General features: G+C 41.6%; 6 protein-coding genes across 8 annotated transcripts; 3 read left to right on the top strand and 3 right to left on the bottom strand.

The window, feature by feature from the left end:
- Positions 1 to 16: 16 nt before the first annotated feature.
- Positions 17 to 1,063, bottom strand: LOC103514965 (piezo-type mechanosensitive ion channel component-like). The gene is made up of 3 exons (XM_008479883.1): positions 985 to 1,063; positions 687 to 792; positions 17 to 228 (listed from the first exon to the last, which is right to left on the bottom strand). Exons 1-3 carry the CDS (start codon positions 1,048 to 1,050, stop codon positions 17 to 19), a joined length of 384 nt encoding a protein of 127 aa, XP_008478105.1. The 5' UTR covers positions 1,051 to 1,063.
- A 99-nt stretch (positions 1,064 to 1,162) lies between these two features.
- LOC103514964 (piezo-type mechanosensitive ion channel component) lies at positions 1,163 to 1,881 on the bottom strand. The gene is made up of 2 exons (XM_026827795.1): positions 1,650 to 1,881; positions 1,163 to 1,307 (listed from the first exon to the last, which is right to left on the bottom strand). The coding sequence occupies exons 1-2, from the start codon at positions 1,844 to 1,846 to the stop codon at positions 1,163 to 1,165; spliced, it is 342 nt and encodes a 113-aa protein (XP_026683596.1). The 5' UTR covers positions 1,847 to 1,881.
- Positions 1,882 to 3,415: 1,534 nt separating this feature from the next.
- Positions 3,416 to 6,733, top strand: LOC103514963 (piezo-type mechanosensitive ion channel component). The gene is made up of 5 exons (XM_026827794.1): positions 3,416 to 3,568; positions 3,883 to 4,039; positions 4,497 to 4,590; positions 5,829 to 5,898; positions 6,678 to 6,733. The coding sequence occupies exons 1-5, from the start codon at positions 3,421 to 3,423 to the stop codon at positions 6,731 to 6,733; spliced, it is 525 nt and encodes a 174-aa protein (XP_026683595.1). The 5' UTR covers positions 3,416 to 3,420.
- A 2,005-nt stretch (positions 6,734 to 8,738) lies between these two features.
- On the top strand, positions 8,739 to 9,531 carry LOC113469828 (piezo-type mechanosensitive ion channel component-like). 3 transcript variants are annotated; one of them, XM_026827806.1, is made up of 2 exons: positions 8,739 to 8,882; positions 9,021 to 9,531. In XM_026827806.1, exons 1-2 carry the CDS (start codon positions 8,795 to 8,797, stop codon positions 9,125 to 9,127), a joined length of 195 nt encoding a protein of 64 aa, XP_026683607.1. In that variant the 5' UTR covers positions 8,739 to 8,794; the 3' UTR covers positions 9,128 to 9,531. The 3 variants fall into 3 exon arrangements, with proteins under 3 accessions (XP_026683607.1, XP_026683605.1, XP_026683606.1); XM_026827804.1 differs by having other exon boundaries at positions 8,739 to 8,877; positions 9,016 to 9,153; XM_026827805.1 differs by having other exon boundaries at positions 8,739 to 8,887; positions 9,026 to 9,142.
- A 1,235-nt stretch (positions 9,532 to 10,766) lies between these two features.
- LOC108253103 (piezo-type mechanosensitive ion channel component-like) lies at positions 10,767 to 12,967 on the top strand. Its single transcript, XM_017446439.2, has 4 exons — positions 10,767 to 11,033; positions 11,467 to 11,731; positions 12,111 to 12,231; positions 12,707 to 12,967. The coding sequence occupies exons 1-4, from the start codon at positions 10,856 to 10,858 to the stop codon at positions 12,863 to 12,865; spliced, it is 723 nt and encodes a 240-aa protein (XP_017301928.1). The 5' UTR covers positions 10,767 to 10,855; the 3' UTR covers positions 12,866 to 12,967.
- Positions 12,968 to 13,070: 103 nt separating this feature from the next.
- Positions 13,071 to 14,668, bottom strand: LOC103514962. Its single transcript, XM_026827800.1, has 3 exons — positions 14,474 to 14,668; positions 13,580 to 13,896; positions 13,071 to 13,211 (listed from the first exon to the last, which is right to left on the bottom strand). The coding sequence occupies exons 1-3, from the start codon at positions 14,589 to 14,591 to the stop codon at positions 13,071 to 13,073; spliced, it is 576 nt and encodes a 191-aa protein (XP_026683601.1). The 5' UTR covers positions 14,592 to 14,668.
- Between the last annotated feature and the right edge of the window lie 413 nt (positions 14,669 to 15,081).

The raw sequence follows: 15,081 nt of genomic DNA, 5'->3' as shown, positions 1-15,081 counted from the left end.
ACTACTGTTATTTATCTTACAAGCTTGATGTTATCCCAGCCGATTTCCAACCCAGAATGTCTTTTGGATGCTCTGGTACACACGCTCGAAACTGTTTGTTTATTAGGCCATCACGGCCACTTCTAGTTCCAATAATCTCTTCACGAGCCAGGGATCTGCCTTTGAGATGACGCTTGTATTTTTGCCGTGTACATACCACAGTGTTGAGCGTGACTACCATGATCACCGCTGAAAAACATAAAAATAAATCAGGTGTGAGAAACACAGAGGACTTCTACTTCATAGCAAAAACTGGGGACAGCATTGTCAATTCGAAAATTTCTCGAAATTAAGAGAGAAAAAAGCCCTCACCTCTCTCCCTATTTGACAATGTTGAAGGTGTTAACTCCTTATTCCTATATTTCAAAGCTATCTACTTAGTCAACCTAAAATAACCTAGGGGTATCGGAGCGAACGACCTAGTCCCTAGTGTTAAAGCGTATTGAAAAAAAAAAACTTGTAAATGGTAGGTCGCGGGTTTGATTCCCACCCGGGCAGAGATTAATCCTTAACAGATAAAGTCGGAAAGGCTGGCTTACTCCTTCTCTCTTCGATTTCGGGACGATAAGACCTCCGTTAGAGACCTAACGTATAATGTGGTCTACAAGTGACCATTGGATTCTAGTATAAATGGCTCAAAGTCTTACCTATGTAACCACGTAACAGATGAGCCAAAGTGTTCGAATCAGACACCTTGTAGAAACCTAACCATTCGGCGCTGTTATACGTCTTGTTAGGACCAGGGGTAGAATTCTGGAAATGGAAAAAGAAAATGAGATTGAAGAAGAAGATAGAAAAAAAAGATATGTTATCATTATCAAATACTATCCAAGAACGGAAAAGTCTGGTTAGAAAATTTCCGCCCTGGCCGGGATTCGAACCCAGCACCTCCGGGTTGAGAGTCAGTGCTCTTGATCACTCGGCCACAGAGTATAAGAAACTTACCGTGCAGGTTACATTCCACTCGTCATGTTGAATATATTCAATCTGATAGATCATCTTGAGTAGCATTAGAATAGACACAGTGACCAGAAACTTACCGTGCAGGTTACATTCCACTCGTCATGTTGAATATATTCAATCTGATAGATCATCTTGAGTAGCATTAGAATAGACACGGTCACTACTTCTGGATGCAGAATATTCCAAACAGCTGGACCAGCCAGCACGCATGCACCTGTATTTCATTCATAAATATACAGCCGGGGATCTGTAGTATGGTCTTCATTAGGATCACGAACACATTGTAACCAATCATGTAGTTCCACCTGGAAATAAAATGAACGAAATAAGTGAGGTTTTTTTCCCCAGTTTGAGATGGACAAGAAACAAAACGAAGCCCTATCGTCCCGAAATCGAAGAGAGAAAGAGGACAGGCTTAGAGAAAGCCAGAAGTTCCGAGAACGAACCTTATCTATCTAGGATAAAGTTCGCCCCCGGCGGGAATCGAAGATTCGATCAAGCTCTAGCGAGGCGCGCTATTTTCTTAGTGAACTAGGCTGGACAATTCAAATTGAAATTTTTGATCTTTAAAAATATCTTTTCAAACTTTTGACTTCAAACATCGCATTTTCTCTTTTCAAAATCATATTTTCCATTGATGAACTTACCATCGTAGGATAACGTTGATTGGACGCAGGTAGAAATCATTACCCTGCCACAGGAATATGAATGACCCCACCAGGTAACCTAGTGAGAATATGTTAACCCTGTTGGTACCTGCGAGGAACACAACAGCTAGGGTGAACCATAGGAAGGACTGGAGAATCACTCGTTTGGCTATGTCCAACCAAGATCTGGAAAACATGTGGAACAGACAATATGAATGTTAGTGAACCGAGATCAACCATCGAGAAGACTTGTGCTTATTCTTTAAAAGCAGAAAGAACCCTTTGAGGAATTGCCATCTAGCTAGGCTGGTTAGGGTTAGTTATTATCCTCCCTTGTATAATATAACAGCTAGACCCTAGAATACTCTCTGTTTAACGTCCGACATTCCCTAGCCAGACTATTTATCTTCCAACTTGGTCTCATAGTCTTGTGATCGTGTATCGTGCGAGTGTATAACAAGTTTCAGACATACAGTCCGAACGAAACATGAACCCAAACAACAATTTTTTGCACCTATAATTTGATTGCAAATATTTCAATGGGTTACTTTCTGGTGCTAGAGTTGATCCAGCACATCAATGGGGAGTCATAGTACGGGTCATAGTATCTGATGAGGGTCATAGTACGGGATGGGCATGCTATGACAGAGACCCGCTACGAAATAAAATGGACGGTGAAAAACAGTTCTTTCTTTTATAGACATGTACGTAGATTTGTCTAGGGACTTCCTAACCCACAACCTGGCGCTTACAAGGCAGACGCGCTACCCTCCAAGCTAACTAGGCCGTCTCGCAACAGTTTAGTTGAAATTTTTTATAGGTAAATATATAGTTTTTAAGCACTTCTTATACAACCTTCACAGACGACAGTTTGGCAAAAAAATGTGGGTCTTTTACAGCAAATCTGATGAGGGACATTGCTAAGACTATCTAATAATAAGGTAAGAAAACACACAAAAATAATAATTGAAAGAAAGTGTAAAAATAAATCATGTTAAAAAAGATGAACATATTAAAATCAGTGGAATACGGGTAATAATTAAAGTTAGTACATACTTAATTCAAAATAAGAGGAGAGAACCGGATGATATAAAAATCATATTAGTAAATAGTTTTGAGCAAAGAACATGCAAAAATAAAACACGTATCAGACCTAAGTTTCAGGATTGCGAGGATATAGGGTTCGATTCCCGAAAATATTATTTTCTTCTTAGGGAAGCTCGGGGGAAAACAGCTGATTTGAAATAGATTAACAAACATGAAGCACAGAATTCTAAATAAGATACGTGGAAATTACTTTGAATAAGAACAACACATATCGGCACAACATTGAAATAAATATGAATCGATACATTAAGAAATGTCTCTTACCTTCCTTTCTTGCTTGGTTTCAACTCTTCTTGCTGAAACAAAGAGAACAAGACGTAGCAAAGTTTAGTATGTAGTAGAAAAGTACATATGATCGGATTAAAAGCTGCGGCATAACTGACTCGACAATAGATCAGTTGCGCTTACTTGGGTGATGTTTCAAAGTCATAGAGCAGGAAAAATGAGGACAAAAGGAATTTTTCTTTTTCTTTTACGACTTCTAGATATCGAGATAAATAAAAAATACCGGAAAATCGTAAACTTTGACGTCACGGCATACGCACCCGTAGGCGATGACGTCATAATCCATGACTCCCGCTCCGTTTGTTTGTGCGCAAGCGTTTCTGTGCGTTTTGACGTGAAATCTGACGTCACAACTCTTTTTATTTCCAGGTGGAACTACATGATTGGTTACAATGTGTTCGTGATCCTAATGAAGACCATACTACAGATCCCCGGCTGTATATTTATGAATGAAATACAGGTGCATGCGTGCTGGCTGGTCCAGCTGTTTGGAATATTCTGCATCCAGAAGTTTACTCCCTCTCAAGGTAAATTCTTGATCTTCTTCTTTTTCTTCGCCTTCTCCCGTGTTTAATCGGTGTTGGCGTTTTCCGTCACCTTCTCAATCAGCTCTAACAGGGTGATGGCTTTGGGCTGACATTTGGTTTCGACTACAAATTTTACGGGTGGATGCCCTTCGCACTCAACCTTTGCTGTTTCTTTAGCAAGGGAAATTCAGGCTGGTATACTCCCTGTTTAAAGTCCCACAGCCAGACTAAGCTGGTCTACTCCCTGTTTAACGTTCCCAGCCAGATACCTTCGACTCAAGACTATTATTATAATAATTTTACTTGTGTTTCAGAAATAAAAGGAGACTGTGAGGTCCCCGTGGAGCAAGTAGGTCTGGCTTGGGATGCTGTGTGTTTCATGTTCCTCATCCTGCAGAAGCGACTGTTTAGCGGACATTACTTCTTCCATATGATAGACGAAGCTAAGGCCATGGCTATACTAGCGTCTAGGTAAGAAGATATATCGAGCAGCAGAAGAAGAAGCAGTGCAATAGTCCTAAATTAAAAAGGACGCGGCACATAAGGGATCAGGAAGAGACCGCCTTAACATATATCGAATTGTTTTCTCGTCATAGTGTTACTTACTTTTGTGTTGAATAGAGTTTATGATAGCGATTTTGGCTATTAGACCAAGTGGGCCCGGAAAACCCCATTACTTAGAACCCGATTGTCCAGATGGTCACCCATCCGACTAATACTACTAACTTATTACAATCTTGCAACCCAGATAGCGCGATGGACCTTCTGGAAGGCCATCAGGCCAAAAAAAATTCTCTCACTTTTCGATTCTTCAATTTTTTTCCGCTTGACGTTAAGAGTTCGGGCCACCTAACTTTAGTGATCCATATCTTGTTTATTGACAAGATTAGAACAATATCTCATTATGTATTTTGTTCTAATTTTTCAGAGGAGCCGAGTTGATAGAGGAGTTAAGTCAGAAGCAAATTCAGGAGCAGCAGGAAACTGAGAGGAGGATCTTGGAGAAGATCAAGTACAAGATGGTATGTTTTTCAGCGGTGATCATGGTAGTCACGCTCAACACTGTGGTATGTACACGGCAAAAATACAAGCGTCATCTCAAAGGCAGATCCCTGGCTCGTCCGTATATTATGTTTCCCCGTGTCTCCTATAAGGAAGTGGACAAGGATATTCTGCATTGTGTCAAGTATTTGTTCAACTATGGCTTCTACAGGTTTGGTGTCGAGGTAATAATAAAGCTAGTTAGTTAATGGAGATTTTTTGCAACCAAAATTAGCGTCCCGTTAATTGAACTCTTCAACGTTATTTGAGGAAAACTCGTTTCTGCACATGCGTAGACTCTCTTTTAGCAAATGTCAGGAGTTGTCTATTAGGACATTTTTCTAAAATATCTAGTACTCGTATGGACTCATTTCGACTGCTGAAATGAGAAGTTTTGTCATCTCCGTGTTGTGCTTCCCCTTTGACTGTGTCTTGTGTGTTATGCATTGTGCTGTACAGTGTGGACTTAGAGCAGGTATCACAGCGTGTGGACGCACTTTTCAATGAAACTCACGCCAGGCGAAGAAAAGTGAGCCGAGCTCCCCGCACCTCCACATATGAGGAAGAAGAAATATCGCCCGACACTCCCTCCACGTCTTTCCAGTCCTTCCAGAGGTTTGTACTTGATGCGATGTAGGAAAAGATCTAATCTGCTCGCAGTGACATAGGACGTAAATGCTTTACTTCTCAAGGATGATCACAACACCCAAAGAAATCAGTCCTAAAAGAACCCTGGCCTTCGTAAGAAGACTGGGGCTCTTCTAGATAACTAAAGTGAAAGTCACAAAAGATCAAATCCGATCGCAGTGACATTGGGATTAAATAGCCGATGGCCCTAGTTATACCAATACCGATTGTACTCGATATGTTTGAATCGATCTAAGTTTTACAAATTGATTTCTCAATCAGTCAAAATGGCGTCCAGAGGGTTTTAAACACCTTTTATCTATAAATTTTGATCCTCATCCCAAGCAAATATTTTACTTTTTCGTAGTACCTACAGCCTTTAGCACAGCATAAAAGTTTATTTACATAGATTGTCGTAGTTGAAGATGTAGTCCTTTTAGCTCAACAGCTTATAGCTCATACTGCTCGAATGGGACTAAAGTGATTAACTCGTTTGTCTCGGTTGGGATTTGAACCCCCGGTTATCAGGCAAGCAGTTGACCACTAAACTACCGAGGCGCGCGTACAGTCCAATTAACACGAGTACAAGATGGACAGGATCAAGGCCTCCCAGAAGAGAATTCATGGGTCGGGCCATAAGGAGCCTTCCTCCCACCAGAGAGGTAAGATGGAGGCCCCAAAACAGATTTAACGGAAATTATGCAAAAAGGATTTTTCCGAGGAAAGCTTTTTTTTTCTTCCTTTTCTTAAAGGTGGACATCTTGAAATGTCGCTACTCAAACTCGGAACTCCAGCCCCCGAATTACGGGACCTCATAGCTACTGGAGCTGTTCAAGGGATATTATGTAAATGCCACCCTCGTTCCTGAATGTTAATGAATCTTTTTGACTCTTCTTTTCTTAGGACCCTCATGCACTTCCAAAGTGTTACCCCATCCCAACCTTGATATTATAAGAATCTAAATTTTTTTACAAGATACATTATTGCTCCTAGTTTAGACTCCCTTTGATAGCTACCCTGTTTTGGTTCATTTTTCACCGTACAAAAAGTTTTGTTTTTTGTGTGAAATTTTTGTCCAAACGTGACATTTGTGTTTTGACTTGTGACTTAAGTCCGCCAGTTTTTAGCTCCGGATCATCATTTACTTAACCCTGCTTTTTCGCGTAAATGTTTTTTTTTTTGTATTTTGGAAAAAAATGTCTACCAATTTTAATAAGCTGTAACTAATTTACAACACATGTGACATAACATTTTACACTAACACAAATCTGTCACAACATTTCACATTAATACAACCTAGACTCACCAACACTTTTAGAGGAGTTCCAAACTCCACTCTATTGATTTTTGACACAAGCAGGGCCACCGCTGGCTGTAAATCCCTTTGTCACTACAACCTAATTAAATCTCTTGTAACTTACCCTCTTTGCTACTCTGACAGAGGATCCCCAAGCCCCTCTTGCTCACGACTCTTCAGCCAGCATCTTCGACTGCTGAAATGAGACTAACTAAATTAGTGGGTAGTCAGTATAACTCACTCAGAAGAACTGTAGAACTTGATCAAACAGAGGATCCCTCCGGTCTTTTTGTTAGAAAAAGAAAAGTCTGATCGCGCCCGAATTCTAGTGAAAAATCCTTTAGTTGAACATTTCTGCCAAAACTGTCCTTTCCACAGTACTTTTTCACTTCGCCGGGAATCGATCCTGAGCCTCTCGCCTTTAATTGATCTCGAGCCATCTTATGTCTATTTTCAGATCTCATTCATGGCAGTTGTCGTGTTGATCTCACTTCGCATGGACTTCTACGCTATGGTGTACGCCATCTGGCTGTCCGTCATGGTACTTCTATCCAGGGGGAAGCTAGCCAAGATTTGGAATGTGTTCATTCTATTTGTAGTCATTGTCATACCACTCCAGTATGCACTGGTTGTAGGATTACCTCCTTACCTATGTATACGTGAGTATTTACCATGGTTTTCTATTTTACGATGTATTTTTCAATAGGGTTAAGGTTACTGTATAACTGCTAAGGTGTCTTGTGATGGAGGGCTTACCTTCCATTCAGTGCCAGACTAATTAATTATTTGTGGTGAAGCTGAGAGCCTCTGTACAACTTCAATCAATCAAATCAAAAATCAAATCATGAATCTTTGTGTTAAAGCAGAGAGAGCTTTGTCACAACTTTGTGGGTATCACAGGTCACAGTATTACAAGTCTTTCATTTACTCAATCATCATATTTTTTTATTATCGCTCGTCTCTTCGACTTGTAATGCCACCACTGGTCGCTACCCGATTAAAGTAGCTACTCAGTTGTCCCGGTTTGATCGGTATATCCGCGGTTTGATCGCGGTATCCGCGGTTTGATCGCGGTATCCGCGGTTTGTTCGCGGTATCCGCGGTTTCGCGAATAAACCGTGGATACCGCGAATAAACCGTGGATACCGCGAATAAACCGTGGATACCGCGAATAAACCGCGGATACCGCGAACAAACCGCGGATATCGCGAACAAACCGCGGATAACGCGAACAAGGATAACGCAAACAAACCGCAGATATCGCGAACAAACCGCGGATACAGCGAACAAACCGCGGATCCCGCGAACAAACAGCGAATACCGCGAAAAAAACGTGAATACCGCGAACAAACCGCGGACGCCTTGAACAAGAGGCGGATTATGAATAACTTAAGAGAAGACAATGTAACTTCTTTCCACAGAGGAATCTTTAAACCCATTGGCAAAATGTAGGAGACACCTCCCCTCAACCCCCTACATTTCCCCTAACCCCTTACTTTTACTTTTGGTAGTAGGGGGTCAAGGGGAGGTTTCTTTAGACCTAGATTTTTGTCAGAGCTCATTCTCTCTTCTGATTTCAGATTGGAAGGTTCTCTGTTCCCTCTCTGCTCTCTAAAACAACAACACCAACAACAATAACTTACTTGTTAATTCAATGAAATGGATTGTACCTACCTTGAGCTGAAATATGTGTGCGTAGATATCTTCCATTCTCAACCCCCTACATTTCCCCTAACCCCTTACTTTTACTTTTGGTAGTAGGGGGTCAAGGGGAGGTTTCTTTAGACCTAGATTTTTGTTAGAGCTCATTCTCTCTTCTGATTTCAGATTGGAAGGTTCTCTGTTCCCTCTCTGCTCTCTAAAACAACTCCCTCTAAAACAACAACACCAACATCAACAACACCAACAACACCGACACCAACAACACCAACACGAACAACAACACCACGAACACCAACACCAACATCAATCGCTATCCGCGGTTTGTCGGATTATTCGCGGTATCCACGGTTTATTCGCGGTATCCGCGGTTTATTCGCGGTATCCGCGGTTTATTCGCGGTATCCGCGGTTTGTTCGCGGTATTCGCGGTTTATATGCGTTATCAGCGTATATTCAGGATAGCCGCTTTATGTTCATATTGTACTTAAGTAAGTTTGTATGATGGAAAATAATAATAATAATAATAATAATACTTTTTTCCAGTGTGACCGGCGTGCAGAGGCAGAGTACCCTAACCCCCGGGGTCAGAAGGTGTCCGCCATGTCCAAATACTTGATAGGCGGTGTGTGCATGTTCTTCCTCATATTTGTCATCTGGTTCCCTCTGGTCCTGTTTGCCTTGGGCAATACAGTGTTAATAGTGAGTGAGTTCTAAAAAGATTTACTCTTTAGTGAACTACTCAGGTACTCAGTCAATGAGTCACATCCTGAAACATGCAACTCACTGTTCATCAGAACTCCCCATAGGTAAAGGGATTTTTCCAATACAGTGGGCAAACCTAACCTTCCCAATGATGTCACTATTGAGATTCGCCTGGGCCCGTATCAGCCTATCTATTCCATGTCTGCGCAGACTGGCAATATTCAGAGGTAAGGTCCGATACTGCTTTTACATTAAAAAAAAGGCTGCCTGGAAGGGACTGACAAGAAACGCCGACCCTATGTAAGTAGGAAAAGGCTAGGAAGAAGAAAAACTTGCGGCTGTCAGCCTAATTAGGAGAGTAGCACGTCTGCCTTGTAAGTGCTAGGGCGCGCGTTCGATTGTCTCTCGGGTAATCTTTATTTTAAACAGATAAGGTTCGTTCTCGGAACGGCTGGGTTTCTCCTATCCCGTCCTTTTCTCTTCGATTTCGGAACGATGAGACGTCTGTTTTTACAGTTTCCTCTATCAAGAATCTTGGAAAAAAAGACCTTAGGAGTTAAACTAAGGGTACCCAAAAGTAACCGGAATCGTCTGACTGTACAGTGTGTGCTTGTAACATGTTGCAAAGACGTCAGTTGTTCCAGTTCCCACTATCACACCCGTTGTACCCATGTCAAATCTTACAATATATCGCCTGATGGAAATGCAGAAAGCAATTAGTGGTCAATTTATGTGACAGTGTGACAAGTATATTTGTCAGAATAAAGATAAGAAAATATAAAGAAAAGAGAAAGAAAATATCCGATTTTATTGTGAAACAATAAACACGAGTTGGAATCGAATGTATTCAGCTTAGATTACTTTTATTTTACCTAGGTAGGTATATTGAATATTTGAATTGTTAAATAATTTCTTTTTGGAATAGGTTAACTGAGAAGTTACCCAGGGGAAAGGAAAATAGCGGAAATTGAATGTCATAAATTAGGTAGGTTAGTAAGTGTAGGTACTTGTACATTTGATGGAGGGTAAAAATTTAAGGAAATAGTAATAGATCAAGTAGGATCTATATTGCTGGAGAAAGTACTCGTAGTTATAGTGAAGTCTGTAAGAGAACTAATCGACCCAATAAAACTACAATGGAGGAGTTGCAATTGGGAAAATATTATTAATAAAAGGTCGATTCCTACGTAAAAAGTTGTGAAAAATCCAAATCTGAGGTCAAAACTCGGAAAAAGTAACTTTAAAAAGTCGAAAATTTAATTTTCAATTGCCGTTCTAATGAAAAAGTTCGAAGAGTTGTGACGTCAGATTTCACGTCAAAATGCACAGAAACGCTTGCGCACAACCAAACGAAGCGGGAGTCATGAATTATGACGTCATCGCCCACGGGAGCGTATGCCGTGACGTCAAAGTTCACGATTTACCGGTATTTTTTAAATCGATTTTTCTCGGTATCTAGAAGTCGTAGAAGAAAAAGGAAAATTCCGTTGGTCCTCATTTTTCCTGCTCTATGACTTTGAAACATCACCCAAGTAAGCGCAACTGTTCTATTGCCTATTATATCGACGAGTATTTATCTATTTCATACGACTTGCAAAAGATGAAGAGTTCGATCGATCTCCTTACTTTGGTTAGAGGCCGTTAAACAGAAAGTTGGTTAGCGTCTAGCTGTAGGACTATAAACAGGGAGGAGAACAGCTAACCCTAACCAGTCAAGCTAGCTGGCAGTTCGTCAAAGTGCTCAAAGGGTTCTCTCTGCTTTTAAAGAATAAGCACAAGTCTTCACGATAGTTGACTGCGTTTCAGGACGAGCCAATTAAGATAATTCCAAAATGGGTTCTTTCACCTGCTTAGGTACAAAAAAAAACATCAACTGTCCTCTGTCTCTCAGGGTTCGAGCTAGGTATCAACGTCAAGTGGTCGGTGTCCCGCAAAATCACCAATCCCGAGACTCCGCCCATGGTCAAAGACACCAACTCCTTCTACATCACCAACCAGACCCGCTCCCAGCTATCGGAACTACTGTTTGGTAACTCTACCGTCACCCAGGTCACCATACCGTCACTCCTGCCCAAGTTCCTCAAGGTGACGCCCGCTACTGTGGTGCCTGTCAGTCATCTTATGTACAACACCGAGAGTAAGTGGTTTTATCCTCATCTAGGTGTGTTTAAACGGGTAAACGTTTGGAACTAAAACAATCAAATCATGAATATTTGTGGTAAAGCAGAGAGCTTTTAACAACTTTTGTGGGTATAACAGCATTTCTAAGTGTCTCCTTTAATATTATTTTCCATCTACTCTTATCATCATTTTCCACCGGTAATACCGCCACTGGTCGCTACTGGATTAAAGTAGCTACTCACTTGCCCTCACGAGGCTGATTGCACCCCGAACTCCAAGCTCAGAGCCGAAAAAACCTCAATCCCGCCGAGAATCGAATCCGGACCTCCGGAGTGCAAGCCTAGTGTGATACCCACTCGGCCACGGAGGTTGCTAAATTACCTTTTTAGAATCCATACTTACTTCAAATACTTCATGTGTCAAATTAACCCTTTGGCGTCTTTGTTCAGACCCCCCGTCCGGTGATCCCGTAGAATACATGGATCTGACTCTGGAGCTATCCCATCAACCTCCCGAAGAACATATCGAGGAGTCTGTACGCAAGTGGTGGGTGGTACATGAGAACTGCACCGTATGGACGTTCCTAGATGATATCCCGTATTCGACATGTAGTACCAGGATGAACAAGACGATCAAACTGTCTGACTCGCTCGTGATTTATACGTTCAACGATAAGGCGTTCCCGGAGACACTCAACTTGATCAGTGGGAAAGGGTAAGTACACACTTGAAAGACAAAATATGCATAATAAATATTAAATGCCCTTGGGGGGAAAAAAAATCTATCATTAAATGCCCTTGGGGAAAAAAAAAATCAAAAAATAAGAAATCAATTTGCTAAATCGTCTGTTGGAAAATGATCCTCCAAATGCCAATAGCTTTACATAGCTATTTTTTTCTAAACAAAAAGTATTATAGCAAAATTTTCACAAATGTTTACCCCTAAATGACGCTACTAAAACCTAGCCCTCCCGGAATATGAGTCTAGTGTTCTCTGAGCTGCTGAGGCTCACCTTTGTTTTTTTGCAAGGAGCTTCTTTGTACCTCCATGTTTTTTTTTTGTAAATAAATATATTGTTTCTCTCCCCTCACAGTATCATTGGGCTGTACACTACGTTTGTGATCGTGGTGCATACATTTGTGCGTGGTGCATTCACTGGCATCTCGTTCAAGATTATGTTTGATGATATGCCCAATGTGGACAGAGTTCTTCAGGTGAGTTAGTTTTCTAGTTTTTTCCTTACAGTTCTAGAGCTAAGGATCTTCTGGTAGTAAAAATCTCCCAGTTAACTTGGTAAAAATCTAAATCAGTTATTATTTGAGGTGGAGCTGAAAGCATCTTCACAATGTTTGTGAACCCCCTACTACCAAAAGTAAAAGTAAGGGGTTAGGGGAAATGTAGGGGGTTGAGGGGAGGTGTCTCCTACATTTTGCCAATGGGTTTGGAGATTCCTCTGTGGATAGAAGTTACATTGTCCAGTCTCTTCTCCAGTCACGGATACATTTTCTCACCCAGGTCTTGATTTACACTTCCACCTTTTCTTTGGTCTGTCTCGCCCTTTTCTCCTCCTCACTTCCATTCTCTCTAGCACAAGAACCGATGAAACTTGTATCCCGCCGGAAATCAAACCCGGGACCTCCGGAGTACAAGACTCCAAAATTATAACCATATAAACTTGTTTGTTTTCAGCTGTGTCTGGACATCTATCTGGTTCGAGAGAGTGGAGAGTTAGATCTAGAGGAGGACCTATTCGCCAAATTGGTGTTCCTATATCGCTCGCAGACTATTGGCTCCTATCTATACAGTAATCAGCTGTCCAGAACACACAGGGCACGGATGGAAGGATGAAGGTACACCCCCATCTACCAGACTATTGGCTCCTATCCATACAGTAATCAGCTGTCCAGAACACACAGGGCACGGATGGAAGGATGAAGGTACACCCTCCCCGAAGAGATACCAGCCGACGAAGATCCTGAGAGTAACCTGCCCGAGCTTTCCAACTAGAGAGTCGCAGGTTCGATACCCTCTCAAATGAAGAGATACCACCCTCTCAGGTGCTGTTCTTCTCTTCGATTAAGATCTGAATGGTGTGTGTCTGGGATTTGATTTGCTGCTGTAGATCTTGCCCGGCGCTGGCGTAATATTTGTCTTTCTCAGCCAGAGCCCCGTGCAGAGCGTGAACCTCGGATTTCTGTGGAATGCAGATGGAATTGAATTGAATTAGTTCAAGTTTTATATTTTCAACAGTGTTATAAACATACAAAAAATATAGAACCTCCTTAATACTATAGATATCAGCTCCGAGGCTTAGGTGTAGTGGCAAACAGCCCGAAAGGCTAACGAATACTAGGTATAGATAACGCACTTGCTTGCTTGACATGCAGACCGTACCGGGCTTGATGCCCACCATCGACAAAAAATAATAATGAAAATACTTTTTTAACTCAATCTCAACCATGTAGTAGTCAATGGGAAGAATTGTGTTTCTTCTCGCCCATTTAATTATATGGGACAAAATACGAAATGGGCATGCTATAACACAGACCACAAGACACTCACCAGTTGAGCAACCTGTACCTCGAGCTGATCACTCTTGTTCTGTTCCCCACTCAGCAGGGCACTCAGCTCCTCGTTCCTCTTCTCCATCTCCAACATACACGCTTCCTCACAGTGGCTATTCGTACAGGCCGGTTCACTGCTACTCTCCGCCGCTGACGATAACAGCTTGCGTATGTTATCGCACGAGGAGAAAACGGTGGAGGAGTTGGTGCTGTCGGAGGGCTTCATCATGAGGTCGTCGAAGTACACCCCTCCGCCTCCCCCACCACCCCCGGCACTGCTTTCCAAACTCACGGATTTGGACACCGTGGAGGTACCTGGTGAACATGATGGGAGTAAAATAATAATTTAACTTTCTTAGAATTCAAAGTAACAGAAGCCGGATATTGACTAGGAAACACCTTTGTATATCTGTTTTTTGTCGAATATTACTTAAACCTTAAATGAATTGAAGGAATTTTAATTGTGTTAAGCATAAATTCTTGTCACAAATCTCGTTCTCCGCTTAATGCACTACGCTAAATTAAATGACCTGTCTTGAAGCACTAACCTCCATATTTAAAGTCCACCGTGCTAACCACTGCACCACTGAGGCCTTGAATGAATTGAAAATTATAGTAAACAGTGATTAGCATGAGCCACCTGTTGAGTTAATCACTCCTCTAATCACTTGGCACACTAAATAATGCTAAACTTTACAATTCCGTGACCAAAATCACAACCACTCTGTTTACCTAACCAGCCTAGTTAGCTTGGTTGGTAGCGCGTCTGTTTTGTAAGCGCTAGGCCGCGGGTTCAATTCCCGCCCGGAGCGGATTTTATCCTGAACGGACTATAAGGCTTTAGAATTTACAGTTCCCTCTATCAAAACCTCTTTTAAAAAAATCTGTTTACCTCGTGTTGATTTATCCGTGTAATCTTCAATGCTGGTTGATTTGGACGTGGACAGAGACAAGAGATTCCGGCGGTATGTATCATTGAGAAGATTGATGGGGGTGTTAGGTGTGGTCATGGGGGGCTGAGGGTCCACAGTTTGACTACCACTGAGTTCTTCAGACGAGGATGGGAGGAGTCTTTCCTGAGAGTGATAGAAGAAGATGGATGAGTCAGGTGGTGGTTATACACAGGGCTAGGCTAGGTTGGATAAGTAAAAAAAAAAAAAATGCACCCATTTTGTTCTTTCCGTTTGTATAGCAACAACCTCAAACACACAAATGACTAAAGTTGAGTAATGTCGTGCGTGGTTGGTATCTAAACCAGTGACCATCGGGGAACACCACATGCTAGGTACTATTTTAGGGTGTAACACTGAACTCAGTAAGTAAAATAGAGGTGGTTGAAAACCTAGCAAAAATGTAAGGTTTAATAAAACCTGATATGACCTTAGCAGTAGGTAATTGAAATGTTTGCCTCTCCCTTCACATAGGTATTTTTTCTTCCCCTTCTTCTTCCTCTCCTCCTTCTTATCAATACCTATAGTGATTTTAAAATTCCCCGCACAA

The sequence above is a fragment of the Diaphorina citri genome, unplaced genomic scaffold, assembly GCF_000475195.1.
Source record: "Diaphorina citri unplaced genomic scaffold, Diaci psyllid genome assembly version 1.1 scaffold1250, whole genome shotgun sequence".
Classification (NCBI taxonomy): domain Eukaryota; kingdom Metazoa; phylum Arthropoda; class Insecta; order Hemiptera; family Psyllidae; genus Diaphorina; species Diaphorina citri.
The sequence above is the reverse complement of the archived record's forward strand: the minus strand, read 5'-3'. Positions and strand labels throughout refer to the sequence as shown.

Coding starts and splice junctions, on each gene's coding strand:
- LOC103514965 (XM_008479883.1), bottom strand. CDS start 1,050: ATGCTACTCAAGATGATCTATCAGATTGAATATATTCAACATGACGAG. Junction 793..984: donor AGTGGAATGTAACCTGCACG/GTAAGTTTCTTA, acceptor TTCCATTTCCAG/AATTCTACCCCTGGTCCTAA. Junction 229..686: donor TCTGTTACGTGGTTACATAG/GTAAGACTTTGA, acceptor TATGTTTTTCAG/CGGTGATCATGGTAGTCACG.
- LOC103514964 (XM_026827795.1), bottom strand. CDS start 1,846: ATGTTTTCCAGATCTTGGTTGGACATAGCCAAACGAGTGATTCTCCAG. Junction 1,308..1,649: donor ATCAACGTTATCCTACGATG/GTAAGTTCATCA, acceptor TTTTATTTCCAG/GTGGAACTACATGATTGGTT.
- LOC103514963 (XM_026827794.1), top strand. CDS start 3,421: ATGATTGGTTACAATGTGTTCGTGATCCTAATGAAGACCATACTACAG. Junction 3,569..3,882: donor GAAGTTTACTCCCTCTCAAG/GTAAATTCTTGA, acceptor CTTGTGTTTCAG/AAATAAAAGGAGACTGTGAG. Junction 4,040..4,496: donor ATGGCTATACTAGCGTCTAG/GTAAGAAGATAT, acceptor CTAATTTTTCAG/AGGAGCCGAGTTGATAGAGG.
- LOC113469828 (XM_026827806.1), top strand. CDS start 8,795: ATGTCCAAATACTTGATAGGCGGTGTGTGCATGTTCTTCCTCATATTT. Junction 8,883..9,020: donor CCTGTTTGCCTTGGGCAATA/CAGTGTTAATAG, acceptor ATTTTTCCAATA/CAGTGGGCAAACCTAACCTT.
- LOC108253103 (XM_017446439.2), top strand. CDS start 10,856: ATGGTCAAAGACACCAACTCCTTCTACATCACCAACCAGACCCGCTCC. Junction 11,034..11,466: donor TCTTATGTACAACACCGAGA/GTAAGTGGTTTT, acceptor GTCTTTGTTCAG/ACCCCCCGTCCGGTGATCCC. Junction 11,732..12,110: donor AACTTGATCAGTGGGAAAGG/GTAAGTACACAC, acceptor CTCCCCTCACAG/TATCATTGGGCTGTACACTA.
- LOC103514962 (XM_026827800.1), bottom strand. CDS start 14,591: ATGACCACACCTAACACCCCCATCAATCTTCTCAATGATACATACCGC. Junction 13,897..14,473: donor CACGGATAAATCAACACGAG/GTAAACAGATTT, acceptor CATGTTCACCAG/GTACCTCCACGGTGTCCAAA. Junction 13,212..13,579: donor AGGTACAGGTTGCTCAACTG/GTGAGTGTCTTG, acceptor TGCATTCCACAG/AAATCCGAGGTTCACGCTCT.